The sequence below is a fragment of the Oryctolagus cuniculus genome, chromosome 9 (genome assembly GCF_964237555.1).
Source record: "Oryctolagus cuniculus chromosome 9, mOryCun1.1, whole genome shotgun sequence".
In the NCBI taxonomy this organism is placed as follows: Eukaryota; Metazoa; Chordata; class Mammalia; order Lagomorpha; family Leporidae; genus Oryctolagus; species Oryctolagus cuniculus.
In genome coordinates, this window is record NC_091440.1 from 97,957,824 (window position 1) to 97,983,351 (window position 25,528).

General features: G+C 56.5%; 1 protein-coding gene across 5 annotated transcripts in view; it reads left to right on the forward strand.

Annotated features, from left to right (window-relative positions):
• The window catches only part of IQSEC3 (IQ motif and Sec7 domain ArfGEF 3), a 105,140-nt gene that overhangs the window by 58,062 nt on the left and 21,550 nt on the right, over window positions 1–25,528 (forward strand). For all 5 annotated transcript variants that reach the window (XR_007921003.2, XR_007921002.2, XM_002712787.5 and 2 more), the window contains 4 exons: window positions 6,082–7,199; window positions 9,156–9,317; window positions 23,095–23,217; window positions 23,478–23,644. Coding sequence is in view for 3 of the 5 variants with exons in the window: in XM_002712787.5 (XP_002712833.3) it covers window positions 6,082–7,199; window positions 9,156–9,317; window positions 23,095–23,217; window positions 23,478–23,644 (1,570 nt within the window). In the remaining 2 variants the exon portion in view is untranslated. The remainder of the gene's footprint in view (window positions 1–6,081; window positions 7,200–9,155; window positions 9,318–23,094; window positions 23,218–23,477; window positions 23,645–25,528) is intronic.

The following is a 25,528-nucleotide window of genomic DNA, read 5'->3' on the forward strand; positions in this document are numbered from 1 at the left end:
GAGAGGCAGGAGCGGGTTCAGATAGTGTCAGGGGCCAGTTAGGAGCCCGACAGAGCTGCACAAGCAAACAAGTAGACTTGCTGGTACAAAGATCAAGGATAATTGCAACAGGCATTGGGAGTAGGGGACCATGGGACTCCGAGGCTGACAAACACAAATTTCCCAAACTGAGTGTTGTAAGAACCAAGGGCTGATTTAGGCAGGGTGGGGAAAGACAATGCTTCGTATAGGCAGAGAGATGGGCCCAGGAGGCTGTCGGGAATGTAGTTCTAGGATCGAGGCTAGAAATGGAGTTTCGAGAGGCACTCACATCACCACTGTCAGAATCAAATAGCCGTCACTTACTGAGCACCTGCTGTGTGCCTGGTGCTGCACGAAATAATTTCATCCTCAACACAAACTACGGAGTCAGCAGGATTTACGTCACATGACAGACAAGAACACTGAGAGTCAGAGACATCAAGACACTTGGCCAAGTTCAACCAGCGAGTAAGAGACAGATCTGGGGTTGGATATTCCCCGTTTTAATGCTTACTTGTCAGTCTGTTCAAGTTGGGTGAAATTATGATCACAGAGGAGGTTCTCGAACTGGGAAGACACTGACCTGTGAAACACACTCAGAGGCATTACAGAGGCTCTGCCTGCCATGGTCCCTTCTTAATGAGCTGTCAGCCATCAGCTCTCAGGGGCTCCCTTAATGACTCCCAACAGGGACATCATGGACATTGCCCAGGAGTGCACGAGGAAATAATTAAACTGTAAGCCAGCGCCGTGGCTCACTAGGCTAATCCTCCTCTTGCGGCGCTGGCACACCGGGTTCTAGTCCTGGTCGGGGTGCCGGATTCTGTCCCGGTTGCCCCTCTTACAGGCCAGCTCTCTGCTGTGGCCAGGGAGTACAGTGGAGGATGGCCCAAGTGCTTGGGCCTGCACCCCATGGGAGACTAGGATAAGTACCTGGCTCCTGCCATCGGATCAGTGCAGTACACTGGCCACAGCGCGCCGGCCGTGGCGGCCATTGGAGGGTGAACCAACGGCAAAGGAAGACCTTTCTCTCTGTCTCTCTCTCTCACTGTCCACTCTGCCTGTCAAAAAAAAAAAAAAAAAAAAAAAAAAAAAAAAAAAAAAAAAAAAAAAGAAAGAAAGAAAAGAAATAATTACACTATGTGTGGAAAGTGGGAGCCAGCACTGGTGTGACCTGTAACCAGCACACTTCGGGATTCTATAGCTGGAATGCAGATTAAGGAGCTGCATGGAGACAGGAAAACCAAGACGGAGTCATGCAAGCTGGTGGCAGAAAGATCGAGAGCTGCAGAAGGGAGAGAGGTTGAGGGTGGGCCATTGGCTTTGGTGGTAAGAAGGTCACTGCTGACCTTTCCGAAAGCCATTTCAGGAGCCTTGCAGGAGAGGAGCCGGAGTGCAAGGTGTTAGGCCATCCGGGGCTGGATCGGGGCTTGCCATTTGCTCATGGGGCAAGGCAGAGGGTAGGCGGGCCTTCCAAGCGGACCAATAGAAATAGAAAGAGATTGGGTTAGCATAGCAGAGGCTGGGAAGTCAAGCAGAGCTATGGCTTGGTCGGGGGAGATCTGGGAGGGTCTGCAGGCACGTGGCAAGTGGCACATTGAAGGGCAGAGACTGGAAATGCAAGTCAGATGGTGGGGGTCAGCTCCCCCACCCTGGGAGAGAAGAGCTATGGTTCAGGTGAGGGAGGATTCTGAGAGTTGCAAGGACAACTTTGGAATTAATTCTCTAATGTATGTGATATATATTCATTCACTAAAGACCTCCTTTGTACACTGTCTACATATTTGGGGTGAGGCAGTGACCATGGCAGGCAGTCTCTTGCCTCCCTGGGCCTTAAAGTCTAGTGGCGGAGCTGATGGGACAGATCTAAGGATTTAAACTCTGGTTTTCTTTTCCATGTGGGTGAAACATAGACACTGAGTGTAGCAGGAGGCTACGGGGTTAACCTCACCCAGGCTTCTGCCTCCAAGTGGGACGGCAGCAGAACATGAGGATGGCCCCTTACTATGGGGGTCACTCCTTGGGCAGTGGATCGCCTATCTTCCCTGTGTTCCCAGGAATGCTCTTGGTCCTGAATTTAAACGACCAACAGGCCAGGTGCAAAAGAGACGTGAAGTGCATGTGTCGGTTTCTCATGGTGCCTGCATAGCTCCAGCCAAAGGGAGACAGGAATTGGGTAGAAGGAGGCATCTAAGCGCTCAGCAGTCCCCCTCTCTCTGCGCTTGCGCTTGGAGGACTCTCCTGCCTAAGCTAAGGACAGATCTCCCTTCCAGAGTTCAGCAAGAGAATGAGCCAAGTTCAGTGTTCTCTTCCTTTTGCTATGATTTCTGCCTGAGCAGGAGCAGAACGCTTCTGAGGCAGCTCTCCGTGAAGGTACTTCAGAAAGTTTATGGAAAAAGGGGAATCGGCTGGGTGCAAAAAAAGCAAAACTTGGAACCCATACATAGGTTTTTCATTTTAAAAGTTCATGGAGAATATATATTATAAAAAAAAAACCTATGCATGGATCTCAAAACAGTTTTTGTACAGAAACCAATGTACCTTTTAACTCTATTTTTCCATGCGTTTTTGAGAAAGCAACCTGGCAACTGTCCAATTGGTGTGGCAAGCAGCATTCTAAGGCAGCTCTAGAACCCACTCCCTTTGAGTGTGGAGGGGACTAGTGAATATCACAGGCTATCCCTCCCAGAACGAGGAGACCAATCAGATGACTTTGAATTATCCAAAAAGGGGAGCATCCTGGTGAGTCTGACCTCATCAGGTGAACCTGTTAGGAGCAGTCTTTTGGCACAATGGTTAGGATGATGCTTGGGGTGCATACAATCCATACAGGAGTGCCTGGTTCAAGTCCCGGCTCCTCCACTTCCAACCCAGATTCCTGCTTATGTGTAGCCTGGAAGGCAGTAGAGGCTGCCTCAAGTACTAGGTTTGCTGCCACCCCCGTAGGATCTCTGGGTTGAGTTCTAGGCTCCCAGCTTTGGCCTGAATCAGCCCTGGCTGTTGAAGGCATTTGAGAAGTGAATAGCAGATGGGAGCTCCCTCTCTGACTCCTTCTGCCTTCCTAATAAAATGAAAATATATTTTTTAAATGTTTTAAGTGAGCCCTTTAAAGGGAAAGGGGACAGGTGTTGGGCCTCGTAGTTAAGACATTCCTGTCTCGTGGCAAAGTGCCTGGGTGCAATTCTGGGCTCAGGCTCCTGAATCCAGCTTCCTGCTGATGCAGACCCTTGGATTCCTGCCATCCATGTGGGAGATCCAGATTGAGTTTCCAGTTCCAGGCCCTGGGCCCTCCTTCCCCCAGCTGCAGGATTTGAGGAGAGAACCAGTAAGTAGGATCCCTCTCTCTTCCCCTCAGACAAATAAATAATAGTTTTAGAAGCCATGGCTCAGAGAGTCACTCTCGTATAGGCTTTGAAGGAGCAGGCCACCACGTAGTAGAGAGGAGCATGTAGCAGGGGGCAGCAAGGCGGCCTTTGGGACCCGAGAGCCTCAGGCCTGCAGTCTGGCGAGGAGCTGAATTCTGCTGGCCACAGTGAGCTTGAGAGGCCCACATACAGAGGCACCTTAATGCCAGCCTGCTGACACGCCAAGCAAAGAGCCGAGCTGAGCTGTGCCCAGGCTGCCAACACGCACAACTCTGAGGACAGAGACATGGGTGTGAACTGGAGCTGGTAAGCGTTGGCACATTTGCAGCAATAGATATGAACACTGGTGGGCTCTTCAAAAGCACCCTGAAGACCTTGAACACATAAGGGTCTTGACACCATGGGCAGAGCTGCCAGCTTCTGCTTAGGGCCTTGTACCCTGTGAAAAACAAAGACTTCTTGGGAAAGTCAGACAGGGGGCCTTGTGGGCCGTGTACACCTATTCTAAAGAGCTGCTTAGAGCCCCATGGAGTAGGGAGCAGGGGTGAATGTGGAGATGGACACCTGATGTCTCTAGGTGTAGGAATGGCAAAGGGCACCGAAATGGCAAGGTTGGAAGAGCTGCAGACAAGCACTGAGGTGGCCCAGTTTACCCGGGATTGTCCCTGAGGGTTGGAGTTGTTTCTATAAGAGGGTGCCTGTGCTGTGGGGTGCCATCCCACATCCCAGTGTGACCATGAAGATGTCATTCTCGCCTTGAGTGGCTAAGCTCAGCCCTCCCCTATCCCATCACAACTCATAGCTCAGGAGCCACAAGCATGCAGGGGAAAGGTGGCTGTGAACAGGGGGACCTGATTTCAAGGCCGGGGACACTTTCTCAAGTCCCAGTCTTCTCTGATCACAGTCTGACCATGGGCCACCAATGAAGCCCACCCCCTTCACATGGGCCTTGTCCTTTATTTAAATGCAAAACTGTCCTGCAGGCAGCCTTAAATGCTATTCGCTCATCCATCGCGGAGAGGGGGTATCTTTCCAGCCCTTCCCTGAGAAGGCTTGATAAAAGAGAGAGATGAGGACAGAGCCACCTCAGGGGGGAAAAGGCCACAGACATGGGGCACAGACCTGAGAGGAGACAAGGAGGAGCCCAAAGGACAAACCAGCCCATGAGATGCTCTCCTGGGCTCAGACCTGCCCAGGTGAGGTAGCAGCATCCAGCTGGCCCTGCCCTGTCCTGAGAGGGCAGCTCCCATTGTGGAGAACAGAGGCAAAGAGAAGTGTAACTGTGGGTAGCCTGGGGGGACTCCCACTCTGGAGACATCCACCCATCTTTTCATTAAATTCACATTTATTAAACATCTGCAGAGGCCAGACCTGGGCTGGGTGCTGAGATGGCAGAGATGGCCAAATCCCAGTTCCAACCCTTATCCTGCTCCCCAGGAGATGGGAGGGTGCCAGTGTGTGGCACCAATGCCGACAGGGGCAGCAGGTGCTCAGCAGTAGCAGCAGATTTTTTCCACATTTCTGATTAATTTTTCATTATTATTTTAAAGGTGCACAAAAGTAGAATCAACGGTCATAAACACCCATACAGCCATCATCCAGTGTCAACCATATTTATTAATATTAATATGATACTGTCTAAGCTAGCCACTTTTTTGGGCAAAGTATCTTAATGCAAATTCAAGACATGCATTTCATCTGTTAATATTGCTGTGTGCATTGCTGACACAAGCAGTTTAAAATTTTATTTATTTTCATTTTATTTGAAAGGCAGAAAGAGAGAGACAGCTCTCCCATTTGCTGGTTCACTCCCCAAATGCCCATAACGGCTGGGACTGGGCCAAGCTGAAGCTGGGAGCCTGGAACTCACTCCAGGTCTCCCACATAGGTGGCAAGGACCCAGGTGCTTCAGCCATCTCCAGCTGCCTCCAGGGTGCACCTTAGCAGGAAGCTGGAATCAGGAGCAGAGCCAGGGTGCAAACCAAGGGCTGGGATGCGGGATGTAGGCGCCCCAAGCAGCAATTTAATTGCTGAGTCAAAATTCTACCGGCACTTTTTTTTTTTTAATTTTTTGACAGGCAGAGTGGACAGTGACAGAGAGAGACAGAGAGAAAGGTCTTCCTTTTTGCCGTTGGTTCACCCTCCAATGGCTGCCGCGGCCGGCGCACCACACTGATCCGATGGCAGGAGCCAGGTACTTATCCTGGTCTCCCATGGGGTGCAGGGCCCAAGCACTTGGGCCATCCTCCACTGCACTCCCTGGCCACAGCAGAGAGCTGGCCTGGAAGAGGGGCAACCGGGACAGAATCCAGCACCCCGACCGGGACTAGAACCCGGTGTGCCGGCGCCACAAGGCGGAGGATTAGCCTAGTGAGCCGCGGGGCCTCTACCGGCACGTTTTAAAATAATTACCCCAGCAGCCGTGTCTGAGACCGTCAGTAGCTCCTCTATACCTTGCCCCCTCGGAACATCAAGAAGTCCCACAATGGAACCCTAAATCCTGCATTTCTGGGAGCCTGGCCAAGAACCCCGGAGCACAGCAATCTTCAGATTTGGGCGCTAGGAGTCCCCCGCTTTGCGTTCCTGGGCCCTGCCCAAGTGTGGCCGGGGGTCTCGCCCTGTGGGTGGAGCATTCGGGAGCACGGTGCCACCCCTTCCCCTGCTGAGCCCTTCCCCATCTCTGTCCCCGCTGCAGATTGAAATGCTAGAACACAAGTACGGGGGCCACCTGGTATCCCGGCGCGCCGCCTGCACCATCCAAACCGCCTTCCGCCAGTACCAGCTCAGCAAGAACTTCGAGAAGATCCGCAACTCGCTCCTGGAGAGCCGCCTGCCGCGGCGCATCTCCCTGCGCAAGGTGCGGGCGCCCATGGCCGAGAGCCTGGCGGCCGAGAAGGCGTTCATGGAGGGCTGCGGCCTCGTGGGGCTGCCGCTGGGACGCTCGCCCTCCCTGCCGCCCAGCCTGGCGGGCGCGCTCACCGAGCTGGAGGACTCCTTCAGTGAGCAGGTGCAGTCCCTGGCCAAGTCCATCGACGACGCCCTCAGCACCTGGAGCCTCAAGACCATGTGCTCCCTGCAGGAGAGCGGTGCATACCAGATCCACCAGGCCCTGCGCGCCGGCGCGGGGCCGCCGGGCCTGGAGGCCGAGAGCCGGGAGCTTTCCGGAGCGGGCCCAGGGCCCGGGGAGGAGGCCGCCGAAGCTGGGGGCCTGCCCCAGGGCCACAGCGGCACCCTCATGATGGCGTTTCGGGACGTCACGGTGCAGATCGCCAGCCAGAACATCTCTGTCTCCTCGTCCACGGCCCTGTCGGTGGCCAACTGCCTGGGCGCGCAGGCTGCCCCGGCCGCCGCAGAGCCCTCGGAGAGCGCCAACGAGGAGGGCGAGCATCCCGGGCAGGAGGCCCCAGAGACGCCCCCTGCGGGTCAGGGGGACGCGCCCGCCGAGGACCCGCGAGCAGAGGCAGGGACGGCCCTGCCAGGGGCCGCAGAGGCCGTGGCGGAGGAAGCCGCAGCAGTGGAGGCCCAGGAGGAAGAGGAGGAGGAAGAAGAGTCAGGGGAAGCGTGCAGAGCGGCTGAGGCCGAGGCGGATGTAGGCGACCACTCGGAGCAGCTGAGCAGCAGTAGCACATCCACCAAATCGGCCAAGTCGGGCTCCGAGGCCTCGGCGACCGCTTCCAAAGAGGCGCTGCAGGCCATGATCCTGAGCCTGCCCCGGTACCACTGCGAGAATCCGGCCAGCTGCAAGTCGCCCACGCTCTCCACCGACACGCTGCGCAAGCGGCTCTACCGCATTGGCCTCAACCTCTTCAACATGTGCGTGAGCCCTGGGACGGTCTGGGACACCCCCTACCCCCACACACATACATATACACACGTGCGCTCGCACCTCAGCCAGCAGGGTGCTGGGTGGTTCATCAAGTTATCCCACCGCCCTCCCTGGGGTGGGGGTGGGGCCAGATAATGTCCAGGAAGCACACATTTTCTTTTTCACCATGCTGGGTTTATTTCAAGAAGGGTTAGGCGGGCGAAATAACACAACATATGTTTTCACAACTACTGGGGTGCTCCAAAAAGTTGGTGGGAAAGTGGAATTAAGAGAATTTATTTCATGGTGGTTTTTTGTGGTGTGCACTTCCCATGACCTCATATGCATCGATTTTGAATACTCTGCATCAAAATAAGCTTCTCTTTAATTCCCTTTCTGCATGAATTTATGGAAGTACTCTGGTACTACTGTTATTGTTTGAAAATCAAAATAATTGAAAAGAAAATCTAATATTACGTAAATAAGAGTCCAGGCAGTGCAAGAACCACAGAAATCATTGAGGTGGAACAGAAAGACGGGGGAAACAGGGTGGCCTCCAGGGGTGGGTGGGGTGAGGGGCAGGGTGTGCAGGCACGGCAGACCCCAGGAGAAAGGAGATGAGTTGAGAGCTGGAGAGTAGAGTGGGTGACGGAGGAAGGAGGGGAGACAGGGAAGAGAGTTATGGAGCAAGCAGAGGGCGAGGAGAGAAAGGCGCCTGGGGGAGAGCCGTGAACAACTGTCAGGGCTCAGGTCCCCAACCAGATAGGAATGTATACACCCGGTGCCAAGCAGAGGAAGCACACACGCCCTCCCATGGAAAAGTACAAGAAGACACTCAGAACCCTCCACTCAGCCTTGCTCCTGAGCCAGGAACATGACATCATTGCTGCCCGCCTGTGTGTTCCTCTATCCCTTCAACTGGGATTTCCTGAGTGCCAGGCGTTGTGACCACAATGACGCGTGAGGCACATCCTCTGCGCTCAGGAAGCTCCTGTCCTAGGGGCAGTCGCCGCTGTTCAGAGCTCCCCAGACACCCAGCATCTGCAAACTTCCCAACAGGCTCTAGAGCAGGCGTTTCCATGCCACTTTCCAGACAAGGAAACAGGCTCACACAGGCGAGGTGAGCTCGCGAGACCAGACACGTGGGGCTCTAAATCCCTGCTCTGTTCTTCCACACCTGGCTGGCATCCTGGGAGAAAGCCCCCCAGCCGCCCCCACCCACAGCATCATTGTCACATGCTCAAGAAAACCCCCAGACCCTCGTACCACTCACAGCAGTGCTTCTCAAACTATGGGTAGCAAAGGACCAGTCTGGTATCCCCACCTCAATATGTTGTGGCTGATACTCTTGTAAAATACGGTAAAAGTGAACTGTCCCGCAAATGACACCGTGCCATAAAGGGTTCCAAATGCTCACCCTCTATTTCCATTCTTACCTTCTCCCAGCGCGGTAAGAAACAGCTCAGGCAGCGGCAGGGATCTGCTTAAGACACAGCCCTACACCCACACACGGAGAGTCCAGAGGGGAAAAGCAGCCTGGAAGAACAGGAGGGCCCCGTGGGAGATGTCACCTGTCTCCCTACCCTCATTCCTGCCTCCAGGTGGGGACTGGGGATTTGGCCCAGACTGCAGGCAGGGAGAAAGGGCCACTGGGGAATGGAGCTCCATGGAGAAGGGCCCTTCTCCTCCACCTCCACACTGGGCCCCTGCACCATCCCCAGAGAGGAAGCCTTGGAGGCTGGCCTCAGGTTCGAGAGATGCTTCCCCTGGGCGGGGGGGGGGGGGGGGGGGGGGGGGGACCTGTGCAGCATTCAGGATCCTGGCGTTTCCCGAGAGCTCGGTTTCCAAGGATCTGAAGGCACTTTTCATGGCTGCATGGGCGTGGAGGTAGCTATCGAAGACTCCGAGGCCAGCTTGGCTCACTCTGCTGCTTCTTTCCCCCCTCCACCTCCACGCCACTCCAGAAACCCGGACAAGGGCATCCAGTTCCTGATCTCGCGCGGCTTCATCCCCGACACCCCCATCGGCGTGGCCCACTTCCTCCTGCAGCGTAAGGGCCTCAGCCGCCAGATGATCGGAGAGTTCCTGGGCAACAGCAAGAAGCAGTTCAACCGGGACGTCCTTGAGTGAGTGCCCCGCGCTCCGCGGCAGCCCCACCCTGCCCCAGGGCGCCAGGGACTCTCAGGCCAAAGCAGCGTCCTGATTGGCCACAGGGGCCAGAGTCACGTGGTCTTTAACCAATCACGCCAGCTGAGTGAGCCCGTTCCGTGTGAGTGCTCTAGGGCCAGGCACAGTGGTGGCACCAGCGATTTTGTATCAGAGAAGGAGACAAGTCCCTCAAGACTCCCTCCCTCCCAGGACCCATGTTCTTATCAGTGGAGGCAAAACAGGAAGCAGGGAAAAAGAAGTGGGGTGGACATGAGCAGCAGGCGCCACCGTCCTCAGGGCTGAGGAGCAGGGCCTTGGAGCCAGTCCCTGAAACAGGGGGCTTGGGCCCCTGAAGGCTACTCCAGACCCCTCCGTGGGCCACGTTTTTCCTTGCTAGCACTGGGCATGCTGTGCCCACTTCCACCTTCAAGGTCACCATTTTGTAGGATCCACCCCCCCCCCCATACACCTCCTTGGGCACAGTCAGTAGGAGTCCTGGGAAAACCCCTCACTGAGGCACTTGCCACTGGGGCATCTATAAGGCCTGCTGGAGAGGGTTTGGGAGGTTGGGCAGTCACCAGCCCATTGGCCATGCCCTGGTTGGGGGCGGGGGGGGGGGGTGGGGCTCCAAGATGTGGCTTCAGTTCATGGAGCTATCTCGCAGCTGTGTCTGCAGGTGGACAAGCCAGGGCCTTTGCTCCATGCCTGTAGAGTTGGGGCAGGTGTGCACCTGAGCTTTGGACCAGCTGTCCCCTGCAGCCCCTGTCACACCCGTGAATTCACTGTTGGGGGCCGTGTGATTGAGTGTGCTCAGAAAGTGAGGGCTCTGGGCGGCCTGAGGGTCCCTGAAGCCCTGGGTGGCCTCAGCTGGGCAGAAGGAGGTCCTGCCTCCAACTTGGTGCTTTCCACCAAGACCCAGACCCTGACCGTCTGTTGTCTGCTTCCCCCCGGCCGGCCCTGGAACTCTCACCTGCCAGCCCACATTGATCTGGGTGCTGGGAACACGCAGTCTTTCTGTGGTGCAGGTTGTGCTGAGCAGCACAATGAAAACTAATTGCTGGTCCTCCCCAGGAGCCTGTGCGTGGGCGTGAGCTGGCTGCACATGGAGGGGAGCCTGGCTGGAGACTGGGCTAGCAGCTGACACAGAGTCAGCCCCAGCTGAGCTCTTCCAGGCAGAGGGGCAGTGGAGGGTGGGTAAGAGAATGGTTGCGCCTGAGCAAGAAGACCCAGATTCCTATGTCTGCTCCTATGTGCTTTACAGCTTTGCTGAGTTAATTCTGTCTAAACCTCAGTCTTCCCATCTGTAAAATGAGAGAGCTGGGCAGTGGGATCACAAAGGTATCTCCAAGCCCTGTGAATCTATCATCTTTTGCATTCCTTACTGCATTTTTAAAAAATGTATTTGAGAGGCAAAAAGAGTGTGGGAGGGCTCTCATCTTGCTCATTCACTCCCCCAAGTGCTTACAATAGCCAGGGCTGGTCCAGGCTGAAACAGAGAACTGGGAACTCAACCCAGATCTTCCATGTGGGTAGCAGGGACCCAAGCACTTGAGCCATCACCTGCTGCCTCCCGGGTGTGCATTAACAGGAGGCTAGAACCAGGAATCAAACCCAGCTCGCCCGATGTGGGATGCAGGCATCTTAACCGCTAGGCCAAATGCCTGCCCCTCCTTGGTGCATTTGTAGCCCACTGGTTGGTGTCATGGAGAGAATCCTCCACCTTATATGCTGGGGCAGCGTCGCAGCATCCTGCCAGAGCACCCGGAACAGGGCAGTGCTGGGCACCAGGTTCGTGGGAGAATGAGATGACCTTTTATGATTCATTCAGCAAATATGGAGTGCTTGCCATGTGTGAAGAATGGGGCTGAGCTAGGCCCCCTGTGTGTGTACGTGGGGCTGGGCATGGCTCATGGTCTCGTGGAAATTACAGATATGTGCGTCAGTGGGGCCTCCAGCCGGCATCCTGTGTTTGGGAAGGGTCACACACAGAGCTGAGCCCCAGTGCTGCCCCTGTGAGATCCTCCATTCTCCACATTTTATTCTGCAGCCACGAAGGCTGGGCTCCAAGGCCCTAGCAGGCTCAGCGTCTGCACACTGACTCAGGAAGCCGCCCCCTCCCCTCCCATGGAGAAGAGCTTGGGGAAGATGGAGAAGCAGGAAGAGGCAGGTTGTAGCAGAGCAGCCAGGACACTGAGGGCACCAGCCTTGCCCAGCCCCTCCAGCCGGTCATCCTGGAGCCTTTCGGGAGCCGCTGCCTGCTCCCTCCTCCCACCAGAGCAAACAGGTGCAGTCCCAGAGCCGCCCACTGCTGCTTTCTTTGCCCAGGCCTGGAGGGCCTGCAGGGCTCCCCTGCTGCTGCCGCCCCTCCTCTCCCCCGCCCTCCACCTTCCACGCCAGTTCTGTGCGGGGCTGCTTGCTGAATAGAAGGGCATCAATCACCCATCCCTCAGCACGGACATGGCCCAGCACTTTCAAAAAGGGGAGGGATGCAGGTGGGAGGCCCCCTGGAGGGGAAGGGAGGGAGGAGCAGGAGCAGGATCTGCCTCAGCTGCCGGGCTGTGTCTGGTGACGTTTGCACCCAGAGTCGGGTGCTCAAGACCCCGGGAGCTGGCGTCTCCATCCTTCTGGGTCTCGTTTCCACACGAGACCCGCTGCAGGAGTCTGTGCAGATTATCTGCCCATTACCAGATAATCACCAACGGCTCTGAGCGCGCCGCTCCCTGGGCCGCGCACTGCTTCCCTGCAGAGGGCCGTTTGGTTTTCGTGGGTTTTTTTGTTTTGTTTCTTCTCATGGTGATTGGCAGGCTTTATTATTCAGCAAAAATTAAGTCCATTGTACACATTAAAAATATAGGACGTTTCTGACAAGGGAGAAACCAACCTCAGTTTCCTCATTTGCAAAACCTGATGACAGTATCTGCCTCATGTGAATGAAATGTTGAAAATGCAGGTGAGAGGCTTAGCTCAGCGCTTAGCAAGTCCCCATCAGCGTCAGCTGTTTCTGGAACCTTCTTTGTTGTTTGAAAGCACAAGGCATTAGAGGCCCCCAGCATTCGCCCCTCCCCCCCCCACACACACACACAAACACACACACAGCGAGACCCAGGAGATCCTAGCTGCTCTCAAGGTGATGAGGACTGCCCAGGGAGGGCGAGGGCAGGGGGCATCCCTGGAGGTCTCGCACTCCAGCTGAGGGGAGATGAACCCTGCAGCCCCTGCAGTAGGATCCAGGCAGCGGCCAGCCTCTCTGGGGCTGGAAGCATTTTCCTCTCAGTTCTCACATGGCTGGGAAAGTTGGCTCTGCTCTATTTGCTTTCTGGAATGTTCACTTTAGCAGGTGCGCACGCCGGCGGACGGGCAAATGTTCTCTGCTGGCGTGATTCTTTCCGATGTGAATCACATCCATGGGGAGGGCGTAGGCGTCTACCAAGTCTCTGACAGTGCACGAAGGGCAGTCCTGGGCTGACCACCGGGAGGACGCTTCCACAGGTTCCCGCCCTCCACTGCTCCTACTCCCTCCTTTGCTCAATTCCAAGCCGTATTAGAGTGTGACGTCTGGGGCAGAGCTCAGGATTTCATTCCGTGGAAGCGTATTCTTCTTAGGGGACACTGAGAAATGAAGGCAGAGTGTCTGTCACACCCAACATTTGGGAAGCCTCTGGCCTTTCTTTTTTTTTCTTTTTTTTTTTTTTTTAGATTTATTTATTTGAAAGTCAGAGTTACACAGAGAGAGAAGGAGAGGCAGAGAGAGATAGAGGTCTTGCATCTGCTGGTTCACTCCCCAACAGCCGGAGCTGAGCTGATTCGAAGCCAGGAGCTTATTGCATGTCTTCCTGGAAGGGGCCCAAGGACTTGGTCCATCTTCCACTGCTTCCCCAGGCCGTAACAGAGCTGGATCAGAACTGAAGCAGCCAGGACTCGAACAGGTGCCCATATGGGATGCCGGCACTGCAGGTGGTGGCTTTATCCACTACACCACAGTGCCTTCCACTGTTGTGGCCTTTCTTTGCCAGGAAGGGATTACTGGAGACTGTCCTGGCCCTCAGAGGGACACTTAGCCATAATCCCACAGAACTGCTGCAACAAGGGGCACAACAGATGGGAACGAGGCAGGCGGGGTCAGCGACTTGGGGTTATTTCCATTGCTTCCAAAGCTTTACGCTGCCACGGCTCAGAGGAGTGGAAGGAGGGGGTCTTCCAGTCTATGACCTTGACCCTTCATCCCTCTGGCACCCCACGCCCCACCCCACCACACTCAGATGAAGGATTCTACCAATAGTGAGCCATCACGGGAGTTGAGCGCCTGCTCATTCTTATACGTGTGTGGGCATCTTGGAACCCCACATAGGGACTGAATGCATCCAGGGTTGAGACGGCCTTTGGTTAGATCACTTTAGTGTAGAAACCAGACTTCTGCACGAGAAATGACCAGGCCTGCCACCCAGCCCCTTCCTGAGTGCCCAAGCCCAGGTCTGGAAGGGGAAGGGGATCCCTTTCCATCTCCGTGAAGTTGGGCTTCTAGGAGGGACTTCCAGGAGTCATCCTCTCATGGGGTTTTTGGGGGGCAGCGCTGTTGGTAAGCGTGCAGACCACAACATAATTCATGGCAGCTCGCACACTCTGAACACCGGCCGTGAGCCAGCAGGTGCCGCTCCAAGAACCTCGCACCCAGAAGCTCATTCCAGCTTTGCAGCCCCGCTGAGAGAGCAGTGCTGCTGATCTGTACCAAATGAAGGAACAGAGAGGTTAGGCACAGAGAGCATCCGGGGCTTAGATCGGGAGTCCCCGGGGTTCTGTGCTTCAGCTGAGAGGAGAGAGAATTTCATGCGTTTACAGTCCTTGTCCACCCCTACATGCACACGACGGCACCAGGAGGCTGCGCCGTGATCAGCTTAGCCAGCCCTCTCCTCTGACCCAGGCAGAGGCGAAGGCCCAGAGGGAGGACACGGCCAGTCTCCCGCCAGTGCAGAGAAGCTGGGCAGAATCAGGTGCTCTCCCACCCTGTGGCCACGCTTCGTTTGCTGCGCTCCCATCCTCCCAGCTAGGAGGAAAGCCGAACAGAGAAGCTGATTCATACGTCTCCGGAGGGCTGCGCTAGATTCTCTTTTCTCTCTCCTGTGTGTGTACTTTCAAAGGCCAGTGGGTGACTGTCTAAAGATGCCATTTCAGGCAGAGCTAAATGGTGGCGGAGGAAAGAGCCATCTTCACTCGGAAGCTGGGGCGGGGGAGTACTAAGAAGCCCCTCACAGACCGGGTGTTGCCAGCCTGGGCTTAGTCTCCAGGCACAAAACAAGAGCCACCATTTATTAAGCCCTGATAGTCCCAGGAACTCTATATGCATTATGTTTTTTTACAGCAGTTTGGGATTTTGTTTGTTTGTTTTTGGTTTATTGGAAATGCAGTTACAGAGAGAAGGGGAGAGATGGACAGAGAGGAGCTCTCCCATCCACTGGTTCACTTCTCAAATGCTGCACCAGCTAGGGCTGAACTGGGCTGAAGCCAGGAGCCGGGAACCCCACCCAGGTCTCCCACATGGGTGGCAGGAACCCAAGTACTTGAGCCATTATCTGCTGTCTCCCAGGTGCAATAGCAGGGAGTTGGATCAGAAGTGGAGACAGGACTCAAGCCCAGGCACTCCAATATGGGATTGTAAGCAGCAGCTTAACCTACTGCACCATAACACCCACCCCACACACTGTTACCTTTTAAAACTGGCAGCAGCCCTGCCTAGATGTCACAGGCACTATCTGCATGCTGCAGGTGGGGAAGGTGCAGCATAGAGAGGCTAAGCGACTCGAACTGAACAGCTTAGAGTCGAACCCAAAAGTGTCTGACCCCAAGGGTCTGGCGTCTTCCGTGCCTCCCCCGGTACTGGCAAAGTGCCTGCTCTGGCAATGCAGAGTCTCAGGCCCCACTCTAGGCCCACACAGCCAGCACTGGGGTGAGGCCCAGCACTCTGTGTTAATAAGCCTGGCAGGTGTTTCCACTGCACGCTGAAGCGTGAGAAGCTCCGGCACACAGGGCTGCTGCCGAGGCCAGCAGAAGGGGGTCATCCGAGGCATCAGTGGTCTCTGGCCTGTCTGGGTGGTCTGCACTTCCTTCTGTGGTTTCCGGTGTCTTCAGGCTGTGACTGGCAGCTGTCCCCTCAGAGGACTCCTCAGAGGACACTGTCCTTGTCCCTGCCGTCCCCGGGAGAACCAGCAGGTCCTCCTGAGTCAGCGTCCTCCTGCTCTATTTTCTTAGCCTCATCACATTTTCCCAAAAGGCCTTGACCTTTGTGGAGCTTCTTTATGAGCGCTGACCAATAAAAATAACTCTGTTGGACAGAGATATTTTTAATTAAATTGTGTGAGCCAAGAACTGCAGAATAAAACCAGGGTCCCTACAGCCCATGGCACTGGGCAGTTTGGTTTTCCATCCTAATCCTGAGACCTGGGCTCGGCTTCCGCGTGGAAGCTCTCACACATCTTCCCAGGCTGCAACAGCGACCTCACCTTTCCATCTCGGCTGTACCATCCAGCCCAATAAAAATCCTTTCGGGTGGGGCCAGTGCTGTGGCACAGCAGGTTAAGCCACTGCTTGCCACACTGGCATCAGCATCAGCTACTCTGCTTCTGGTCCAGCTCCCTGCTAATGTGCCTGGGAAAGCACCAGAAAATGGCCCCACCTGGGAGAGCCTGATGGAGTTCCAGGCTCCTGGCTTCAGCCTGGCCCAGCCCGTTGTTGCAGCCATCTGGGGAGTGAACCAGCAGATGGAAGAAAGATTCTGTCTCTCTCTCTCTCTCTCTCCACTCCCAACCCCCGTCACTCTGCTTTCCAAATAAATAAAAAATAAATCTTAAAAAAAAAAAAAAGAGAAGGTCTCTGGTGTTGTGGTGCACGTTTGGCACAGCAGTTAAGATGCTGGTCAGGATACCTGCTTCACATGTCAGAGGGCCTGGTTAAGACCCAGCCGCACTCCCAGTTCTGGCTTCAAGGGGTTTGGTTCCTGACATCCACATGGGAGCCCCAGGTTGAGTCTCCAGGCTCCTGGCTGTTGTGAGAATTTGAGAGGTGAACCAGTTGTGTCTGCCTCTCAAATAAATTTCTTTAAAAAAATTTTTTTAATCCCCACTGTTGCCATTATCTTTTTTTTTTTTTTTTTTTTTTTTTGGACAGGCAGAATGGATAGTGAGAGAGAGACAGAGACAGAGAGAAAGGTCTTCCTTTGCCGTTGGTTCACCCTCCAATGGCCGCCACGGCTGGCGCGCTGCGGCCGGTGCACCGCGCTGATCCGATGGCAGGAGCCAGGTGCTTCTCCCGGTCTCCCATGGGGTGCAGGGCCCAAGCACTTGGGCCATCCTCCACTGCCTTCCCGGGCCACAGCAGAGAGCTGGCCTGGAAGAGGGGCAACCGGGACAGAATCCAGCACCCCGACCGGGACTAGAACCCGGTGTGCCAGCGCCGCTAAGTGGAGGATTAGCCTATTGAGCAGCGGCGCCGGCGCCATTATCTATTTTCAGCCCCCATTTTTTAAAAGTTGAGATGACAAAATTCGTTTTGATCACGGTCGTGTAGGGCTCTTCATTTCCCTGCAACATAAACTGATGCCACGCACCCATCAGCGTGAACAAGCAATTTCATGCAAGGCTGTACCTGTTTATGCACGGAACATCTGTGCTGCTGGCTCCCTGCCCTCCTGAGGTATTCGCCGCAGTCCCTGCAAAAGCCCACAGGGAAGAGAGGGAGGCCCGGGCAAGGCTGGCAGCCCTCACCCTTCGCTCGTGTATCCAGGCGGCTCCGAGCCAGGTCCAGACACGCTCAGCTGGAAGCAATATAATCAGTGCCATTTTGCCCGCTTGTCATCACTCACCTGCTCATAGGCAGCCGAGAAAGGGGAAAGCGTGTGCGCCCTGTCTGATCCTCAGGCCATTTCCCTGGCAGCCGTGTCCAGATCTCAGGATGAGCTCCAGGCGATCTTGGGCAGATCTTGAGAGGAGCAACCCTGGACCCCTGGGGAGAGCTTGCGGGGTTGCGGGTGCTGTCTGGCGGGGCCGCTTCTCCAGCTGACGGGGTGCCCAGGTCCTGCTTGCTGACTCGGTGGCTCAGGCACTCCCTCTTCCTGTGAAGCCCTGAGTCCAGTGTACACCAGGATGCAGAGAGGAAAGAACCAGCCTCTGCTGAAGGAGCTCACGGCCTGGTGGGGAGACCAGCAAGGAGTGCAGACACAGGGTGTAAAATGCAGCGGTAGACAGGAGGCCTGTCTGGGTGCAGGGCAGGTGGAGGACGACTCCGAGAGTTCCTCAGCCAGAGACCTGCGAGGCTGGGGTGCGGCGGCAGGGGCCAGGTATGGCAGCCTGGGGGCAGGATGCAGGGGGCGGCCTAGATGGGATAGAGCACGAGAAGCTGGGATGCTCCCAGGGCCTGGCTTGCTCCACTGAGGAACTTGACCTGCACACCAGGGATGTGGGAAGCCCTTGAGGACACAGAGACCAGTGAGTGTCCTTAGAAGGAGCCCTCTGGAAGGCGGGGTTGCAGGGGTGCTGGTTGCAGTTTTGGTGAGAGCAGGTGAGGTCCTGAACCACAGCTGTGGTCCCGGAGAGGGGAGGAGCAGGCAGAGCCCAGAGCTGTGACAGGCGTGGGAGAAAGCCAGGTCCTGAGCTGATGAGAACTGGGGACATTCGGTCTCTGTTTGCTGAGCCTGTCTGTGGATCAGGCCCACTATGTTGGCGCCAACTCTGCCAATACTGCTGCGTGTATTTCCAATTTAAGGGGAAGAGCGATATCGGCTGGCTCTGGGGACTTTTCATCCGAAGAACATATCAAACCTATCATTGTCGAATATTTACTCAAAGCGAGTTAAATAGGTGAAGCCTGACTTTGCCTGCAAGAGATGCTGGCACAACCCACGGCCTTGTGAACCTTGCCCAGCGACTGGCAGCCACCTCACAGCACCCTGGATGCCTTCCGCCAGCCGGAATGCCCGAAGCGTGCTGGCCGAGTTCTGATGAGGTGCACAGCCCCCTGGTTCACACGAGCCCGCCACGCGCACTGGCACCACAGCTTTGCATGGTCTTTTACACACCATGGAGGGCAACCAAACAGAAAATCATTTAGTGGGTGAACCAGAAATGAGTGATTGTGCGCCCGCTGCACTTGGAGGCTTTTACGGCCTTGGGAATGGGTGAGGTTGCACAGAGAGACATTGGTGAGAGAGAGAAAAAGGCGGGGGCCTGCCCTAAGTCAGAGCTCAGGGCAAAGGGCCCAGGGTGGGTGTTGGGGTGCAATGGAGGAGGGCCCCCTCCCAAGAGAGACAGGGGTGTGTGACGGGAGCCAAAGAGAAGGGAGTGATCGGTGTTGTTGACAGTGCCGAGGAGCTGTGGAGCTGAAGACAGAGGGAAGGCCATTAGAGCTGGCAGTGTGGCGTGGACAATTCAGTGTTGTGAGCAGGTTGCAGAACAAATGGAAGTGGCAAAGCAGAGAGAGTCTGAGTGAGACAGACTTCTACAAGTTTGGGTCCAAGAAAGAGTACAGAAGACAGTGGGGGATAGAGAGCCATGAGGGGTCAAGGAAGGGTGTTAACCTATTAAATTAAAAAGCTGAACCTCTGAGTGCTTAACAGAGAGGCAGAAACTGCAGCTGCGAGAGGGACCTCTCAATCCCTGCCCCTGCCTGTGTCCCCGGCTTACGCCCTCCTTGCAAAGAACAGCGCCTCCATCCACAGTCCCTCTACCGCCTGTCCCATCCCAGATGGCGCCCTCCGTCGGTGACCGCTGCTCCTCCCTTAGCCCACGCCTCCTCAGCTCTTGTCTAGACACCGCAGCAGCATCCCAACCGACCCTCCCCTTGGTCCCTGCCCCCTCCCTTTCGTCCACTCTCCCCTAATAGCCAGAGAGATCAGCTGGAAGCAAACAGGGTCCCATCACTCCTCTGATCACGCCCTGCTGTTGTCTCCTGCTGCATCCAGGAGAAACTTATGACCTGCAAGCTCTGCCCCTCCCAGCCCCAGCCACTGTCCTTCCATCAGCCTCCCCCGGCCCCATCCCCAGGGCCTTTCTTGAAAGCTCTTTCCTCCACACAGCCTCTGCCTGGGCTCCACCCCACCCCGCCTCAGAGCACCCCCAGTCCTGCCCCGACCTCTAGTTGACTCTCGTTGCTAGTTCAGATCCCAGCTCCAGTGCCATGTTCCCCCAGGAGGCCTTTCCAGACCCAGCAGGATGGACTCCATGTGTGTCTCCTTTGTCTCCTCATGGAACCTTGACTTCTTCCTACATTTGCTTTGTCACTGTGGTTCAGGGATCGTTTTTGACTGCGCTCACCGCCTGCCTCTCAGATCGGAGTCTTGTCTTGCCCGGCCTGGCCTCGACAGCCTGCCACTATCAGGGTGGGGAAAGACAGGAAGGCAGGGGTACCGGCGCCTACAGAGAGCTCTGTGCACTCAGGCCAGCTCCGGCCCTGTGCGTAATCCCGTGGCCACGCTGCTGGCCACAGCCGACAAAGCAGCTCCTCACTCACCAACAGCCAGGCCTCTAGGGCCGGGTCCACATGGCCCCTCCCGGGCACCCACCAAGTACGATAGCAGCCTTCTGAGGACAGAGCGGGAGGGGGGCTCCCACAGGGAACGAGACTTGTGCAGTCCCCCTGCAGGGCTGGCTCTCCTGTGAGCTTTAGAACGGAACAGAAATCAAGGGGTGATGATGGCACAGCACTGGTTTGCAAAGCCTGAGCCCTTGTGCCCTTGGGGAAGCCCTAAGCACAGCACCCAGCAAAGAGCTCCAAGGGGGCTTCCCACCACTGGGGGAGCCACCCCGCCCACACAGACTTGAGGGGAAGAGGCCTCCCCCGAATGGGAAGCCAAGAGCCTGCTCTTCCTCGTTGTGGGAGCAAGGGGCAAACGTCTGTGAGGTCTTACTTTTGCCTCCTGTGAAATGGGGAGGTTACGCATCAGCAAAGAGCAGCTGGAAGCGTGCGATGGTTCCATCTTAAGGAAACCACCGTCCTGGGTCCTGCGTCCAAGGCCACAGACCCGACTGTAAGTGCTGGCAGACGCTGCAGAGTGAGACGCCCGCGGGTCAGGAGGTGCAGGCTGCAGCTTCCACTGAGGCGTGAAAGACAGCTGTGCTGTGAGGGCATGAGGACTGTGCGCACCAGGCGAGCACGCGCCCCCACTGCAGGCTCCTTCCCCAGGACGACACAGGCTGGCTGGGGCAGGGCGGGGTGGGGCTCCCAGAGCCTGGGCAGAGAAGGCCCAGGAGGGAAGAGGGCTCCTGAGGGCTCACCTGGGAGGACAGGGAGGTGGCCTGCCCCGTGGACGAGAGCAGCGCCTTGCCACCACCCAACATGGCCTCCTCCCTCCTGGTGGCCGGTGGCCATTGCAGACACCCCCTGGGAAAAGCGTCCCCAGCAACCTGGTGGCCCACTAGTTGCTGATGACCATAGCAGCAGCCCCCAGGCCCCTCCCACTCAACTCAGCCCCTGGTTTTCACAGCTTAAGAATCCCCTGGGGTGCAAGGCCTCCCCACTCCAACCCCCTCCCCCACCCTGTATTCTCAGGATCTGGGGAGGACTCCGGGGATCTGTATTTCAGTAAATTGTCTTGGAACCTGAGCTGGGGTCCTCAGAACACACTGGGAGGGTCCCCTGGCTCCTGGGCCCAGGGGCTCCCCAGGCCCCCCACGTTGGGGGCCTATGGGGGCTGTCCTCAGTGCACCTGGTTTCATGGGCTGGCACTCCCACCAAGGCGGCTCCTCAGCCTGCCCAGAGCGAGAGAGAGAGAGGGCTGCACATCACCTAAGTGAACGGCTGGAAACTAGGCCACCACGCTTGGCAGCGCAGGGCCGCCCTTACCAGCTGCTGCCTCCCCCACTATGCCCCGGCCTGCAGCAGTCACCCCACCACTGTGGCCCAAGGCCTGTGCAGAGCTCTGGGGCCTGGGGCCTGGACAGAGGGTCTGGATGGGCCATGGGGGGAGGAAGCTGGGTGCCAGGACCTGGAGTGAGGAAGCCACAGGGAGAAAGCAGGAGCGGGGAGCTGGGCTGAGGTGGGCCAGTCCCAGGAATCAGCTGGATACCAGGCCAGAGGGACCAAGCACCCGTCAGGGCCCTCCGAGGAGCCAGGCCTCTCGGTCAGGGTGGGCTGTGTCAGGGGCCTGCAGTGAGGGGGTGCAAGGTGGGTACCCTCTGCCCCATGCCCGTATCCCACCCCATCTACCGTGTCTTCCTTGATTCTCATCTGTGTCCTGCATCCTCTCTTTCTCCCCCTCCCCTTTCCGCACCCGTATCTCTGTTTTCCTGTTTTCTGCCTCCCTCCCATCTCTCCCTCCCTTTTGATCATTTCTCTCTCTCTCTCCCCCTCTCCCCTGCTGCCCGTCTGTTTCACTTGTTCTTTGCCTCTTTCTCTGTCTCCCCCTTTGGTTCTCTCCGTGTTCTCCTTGTCTGCACCTCCCCTCCCAGCGGCTCTCTGTCCCTCTCCTTCCCCGGCCCCCTCACTCTGGCCTGATCCCGGCTGCGTGGCTGCACTGGGCCTTCTCCAGGAATGCTTCCCCAGTCGCCACTGCACCATGGGCGTCTCAGGCCGCAGCCCCAGTCGGCATCACTTGTGGCTGCAGCTGACCTGGGCCATGGGGACAGGCAGATGGGGGCCCCATAAGGCAGCCCTCGGAGCAGCTAGGGAGGACCCAAGGTACAGGTGACAAGGGCCACTGGCAAATCAGAGTGGCCTCTCACCTGGCTGGACCTGGAGGCCTCGGCTCCCCATTGCCCATTCTCACATTTGGGCAGCATTCTCATCCCCCAGCCCCCATTCACCGCCAGCCCACAAACCTGAGAGACACAGAGCCTGACCCAGCCGAGGCTGAGCTCATAGCTGAAGCTGGCCCTGCCCTCGGGAGAGGGAAGGGAAGAGTCTCAGCCCCCAGCGCCCTTCCTTCCCTGTCTAGGAGCCCTTGGGGATGCGCTCTCCTCCTTCTTCCCCCCGAAATGAGGGGGAAGAAGGCCGGAGGAAAGAGACTGCTTATCTGGGGGACTGGCACCACCACCCCTTCCCCATTGGATGCCCACCCTCCAGGCCCAGGGACGGCATCTCAGAGGTGGCCTTTGGGGAGTGGGCACTCTTACCTCCTCCCTGTCAGAACAAACCAGGACTCCCAAAGTGAGTCATGAGCCAAAGTCAGTGGGAAGGCCAGGCCCCAATCTAGGCCTCCTGTCTCTCTGTCCCATCCCACAGGAAGCTAAATTTGACATTGGATCCGCTGAGGCCCTCTCTGGCCCCAGCACAGCCCCTTGAGAGCTGGGGGCTGGCTAGAGAGGGAAGCAGGTTGGCTGTGAGGATGGCCCCAGAGCTTGGCGGGGGTGTGGTCCCCTCCCTACGAGCCCATGCAGAAGGGGGACTTCTGTCACCTGGAGACGCAGATGGGAGACAAACGTTAAACTGGGGAGAAACCACAGCTGCCCCAGGTCTCCAAGAATGGGAGAGCACCTTGCATGGGTTCTGCACTGAAAGCTTTGTGGACCCAGAGGAGTTCTGAGGCTGAGAGGACAGAACTGGGGGTTTAGAGCTGGAGGAGCTGAGTCCCGCCTCCCCCTAGCTCCATGGCCTCAGCTGTGAATGCTGCCAGGGTGCGGTGTTAGATGGCCAAAGACATCCCCTTAGGTTACGGAAAGAGACTTCCCCAGACCTGCAGCCAGTGGGGTGGGAAGGGGGCGGTGCTGTGCCTTGCTCCTCAGCCCCAGCAGGCGTAGCTGCTCCCTCACGGCCCCTCCTCCTTCCCGCCCCCAGCTGCGTGGTGGACGAGATGGACTTCTCCAGCATGGAGCTGGACGAGGCCCTGCGCAAGTTCCAGGCTCACATCCGCGTGCAAGGAGAGGCCCAGAAGGTGGAGCGGCTCATCGAGGCCTTCAGGTAGGACCGTCCGCTGGCCCCACTGCGAGCCGCAAGCCAGGAGGGGTGCTGGGGAGAAGCCCCAGTGGGACAGGACACCCTCCCTTGTCTCTCGCTAAGCACATCTGTATTGAGCAGCTGTGCAAGACGAGGTCCTGGTGGGCAGAGGACTGGTGTAGGGAGCAGGGAGCTAGGCTGCCCCCTCCACCATCCTCTGTTGCCGCACTGTGGGGCCAGGCCGGGGCGAGGGCTCACTGTCCACTCCACATGTGTCCCCGCAGCCAGCGCTACTGCATGTGCAACCCCGAGGTGGTGCAGCAGTTCCACAACCCCGACACCATCTTCATCCTGGCCTTTGCCATCATCCTCCTCAACACCGACATGTACAGCCCCAACATCAAGCCCGACCGCAAGATGATGCTGGAGGACTTCATCCGCAACCTGCGAGGTGAGGCTGCACCCGCCGAGGCCCAGAGCTGTGAGTCGGGGCCCCCGGGGCTGCTCCTCACCTGCTCCCGGGGCCTGGTCCCCCACTGGCAGGCTGAGAAAGCTGTGTGTGTGCCAGGCATCTGGGCCCACTGCCACTGCCCTGCTCAAAGCATCAGGGGTCTTGGGCACTGCTGAGTGGGACATCTTCCCTGGACTGCTCTCCAGGCCCTTGGGCCAGAGTGGTGGCTGGGTGACTCCAGGCCTTCCCACCACACAACCTGTGAGGGAGGAGCCAGGAGCAGGTGCTTCAGGGCTGCGCGTCAGTCAGCCTCTGCCTGCCCGTCAGTCAGCCTCTGCCTGCCCAGTCGTTTGTGATGTATACCTTGCAGCCCTGGTAGGGATCCAGTCAAAACCCACAGAGTGAGATATGTGCACCATTGAGTTTTGGCATTTAAAAAATTAAAAACATACGTGCACATCATTTAATAAAGTGAAATCAGTCCACAGGCTTACTACAGAAAAGTCAGGGCCTGGCCCTCTGTCCACTCTTAAGAGTGCAGTGGGGCCGGCGCCACGGCTCACTAGGCTAATCCTCCACCTTGCGGCACCGGCACACCGGGTTCTAGTCCTGGTCGGGGCGCCAGATTCTGTCCTGGTTGCCCCTCTTCCAGGCCAGCTCTCTGCTGTGGCCCGGGAGTGCAGTGGAGGTTGGCCCAAGTGCTTGGGCCCTGCACCCCATGGGAGACCAGGAGAAGCACCTGGCTCCTGCCTTTGGATCAGCGTGGTGCACCGGCCGCAGCACGCCGGCCACGGCGGCCATTGGAGGGTGTACCAATGGCAAAGGAAGACCTTTCTCTGTCTCTCTCTCTCTCTCTCACTATCCACTCTGCCTGTAAAAAAAAAAAAAAAAAAAAAAAAAAAAAAAAAAAAAATGCAGTGGGATTCGTGAACAAAGACCAGACACCAAGGCCAAGACGCAGTCTTGTATCATTATGCCAGCATAAGGCCAGTTGGGTTCACATCCAAAAAGCCAGCACCCAACAAAGAAGGGTGCTCCTTATCTATGGTTTAAGCCTCTTTGTCTCCTTATATGGCTTTCTGCTTAGGTGTGATTAGGTATTCTAATGCTACATGGAGGCCACAGGATTGATACACTGCTGGGCAGGTGTCCATAGTTACTGATGGTGTTTCTTTCACTCATGTACTGAGCTGCACGCTGTCTGGCAAGGGTAAAAGGGTTAATGGCCTTGCCAGTACTAGCATGCAGAAGCCGACATGGTTACATAGAAGCAGATGATAGCCACAGTTGCTGCATTGATAGGCAAGCCGATGCTGCCCACATTCCATTCCCAGGGTAAGTTTCTTTTTTTTCTTTTTTCTGACCTTGGGAAGGCCTCTACCACTAGAGGACCACCAGTTTCAACCTTTTCAGCTATTTACTTCATTTCTTCTGATTCATAATAACGTGCTTCTGTTGCTTTCCATCCTCTCTCGCTTTTGCTTGTTGGAATAGAATACACACGATGATATTTCAAAAAAGTCTGTGATGGAACCAGCATTGTGGCGTAGCAGTAAAGCCACCACCTGCAACCCCAGCATCCCATATGGGCACTGGTTCATGTCCAGGCTGCTTTGCTTCCTGTCCAACTCTCTGCTAATGGCCTGGGAAAAGCAGTGGAGGATGGCCCAACTGCTTCGGCCTCAGCCACCTGGGTGGAAGATCTGAAAGAAGCTCCTGGCTCCTGGCTCCTGGCTTTGGCCTGGACCAGTCCTAGCCATTGTGACTATCTGGGGAGCAAACCAGCGAATGGAAGATCTCTCTTTCTGTCTCTCCTTCTATCTCTGAAACTGTTACTTTCAAATAAATAAATAAATGAGTCTTTTTTTAATTCACACATGAAAA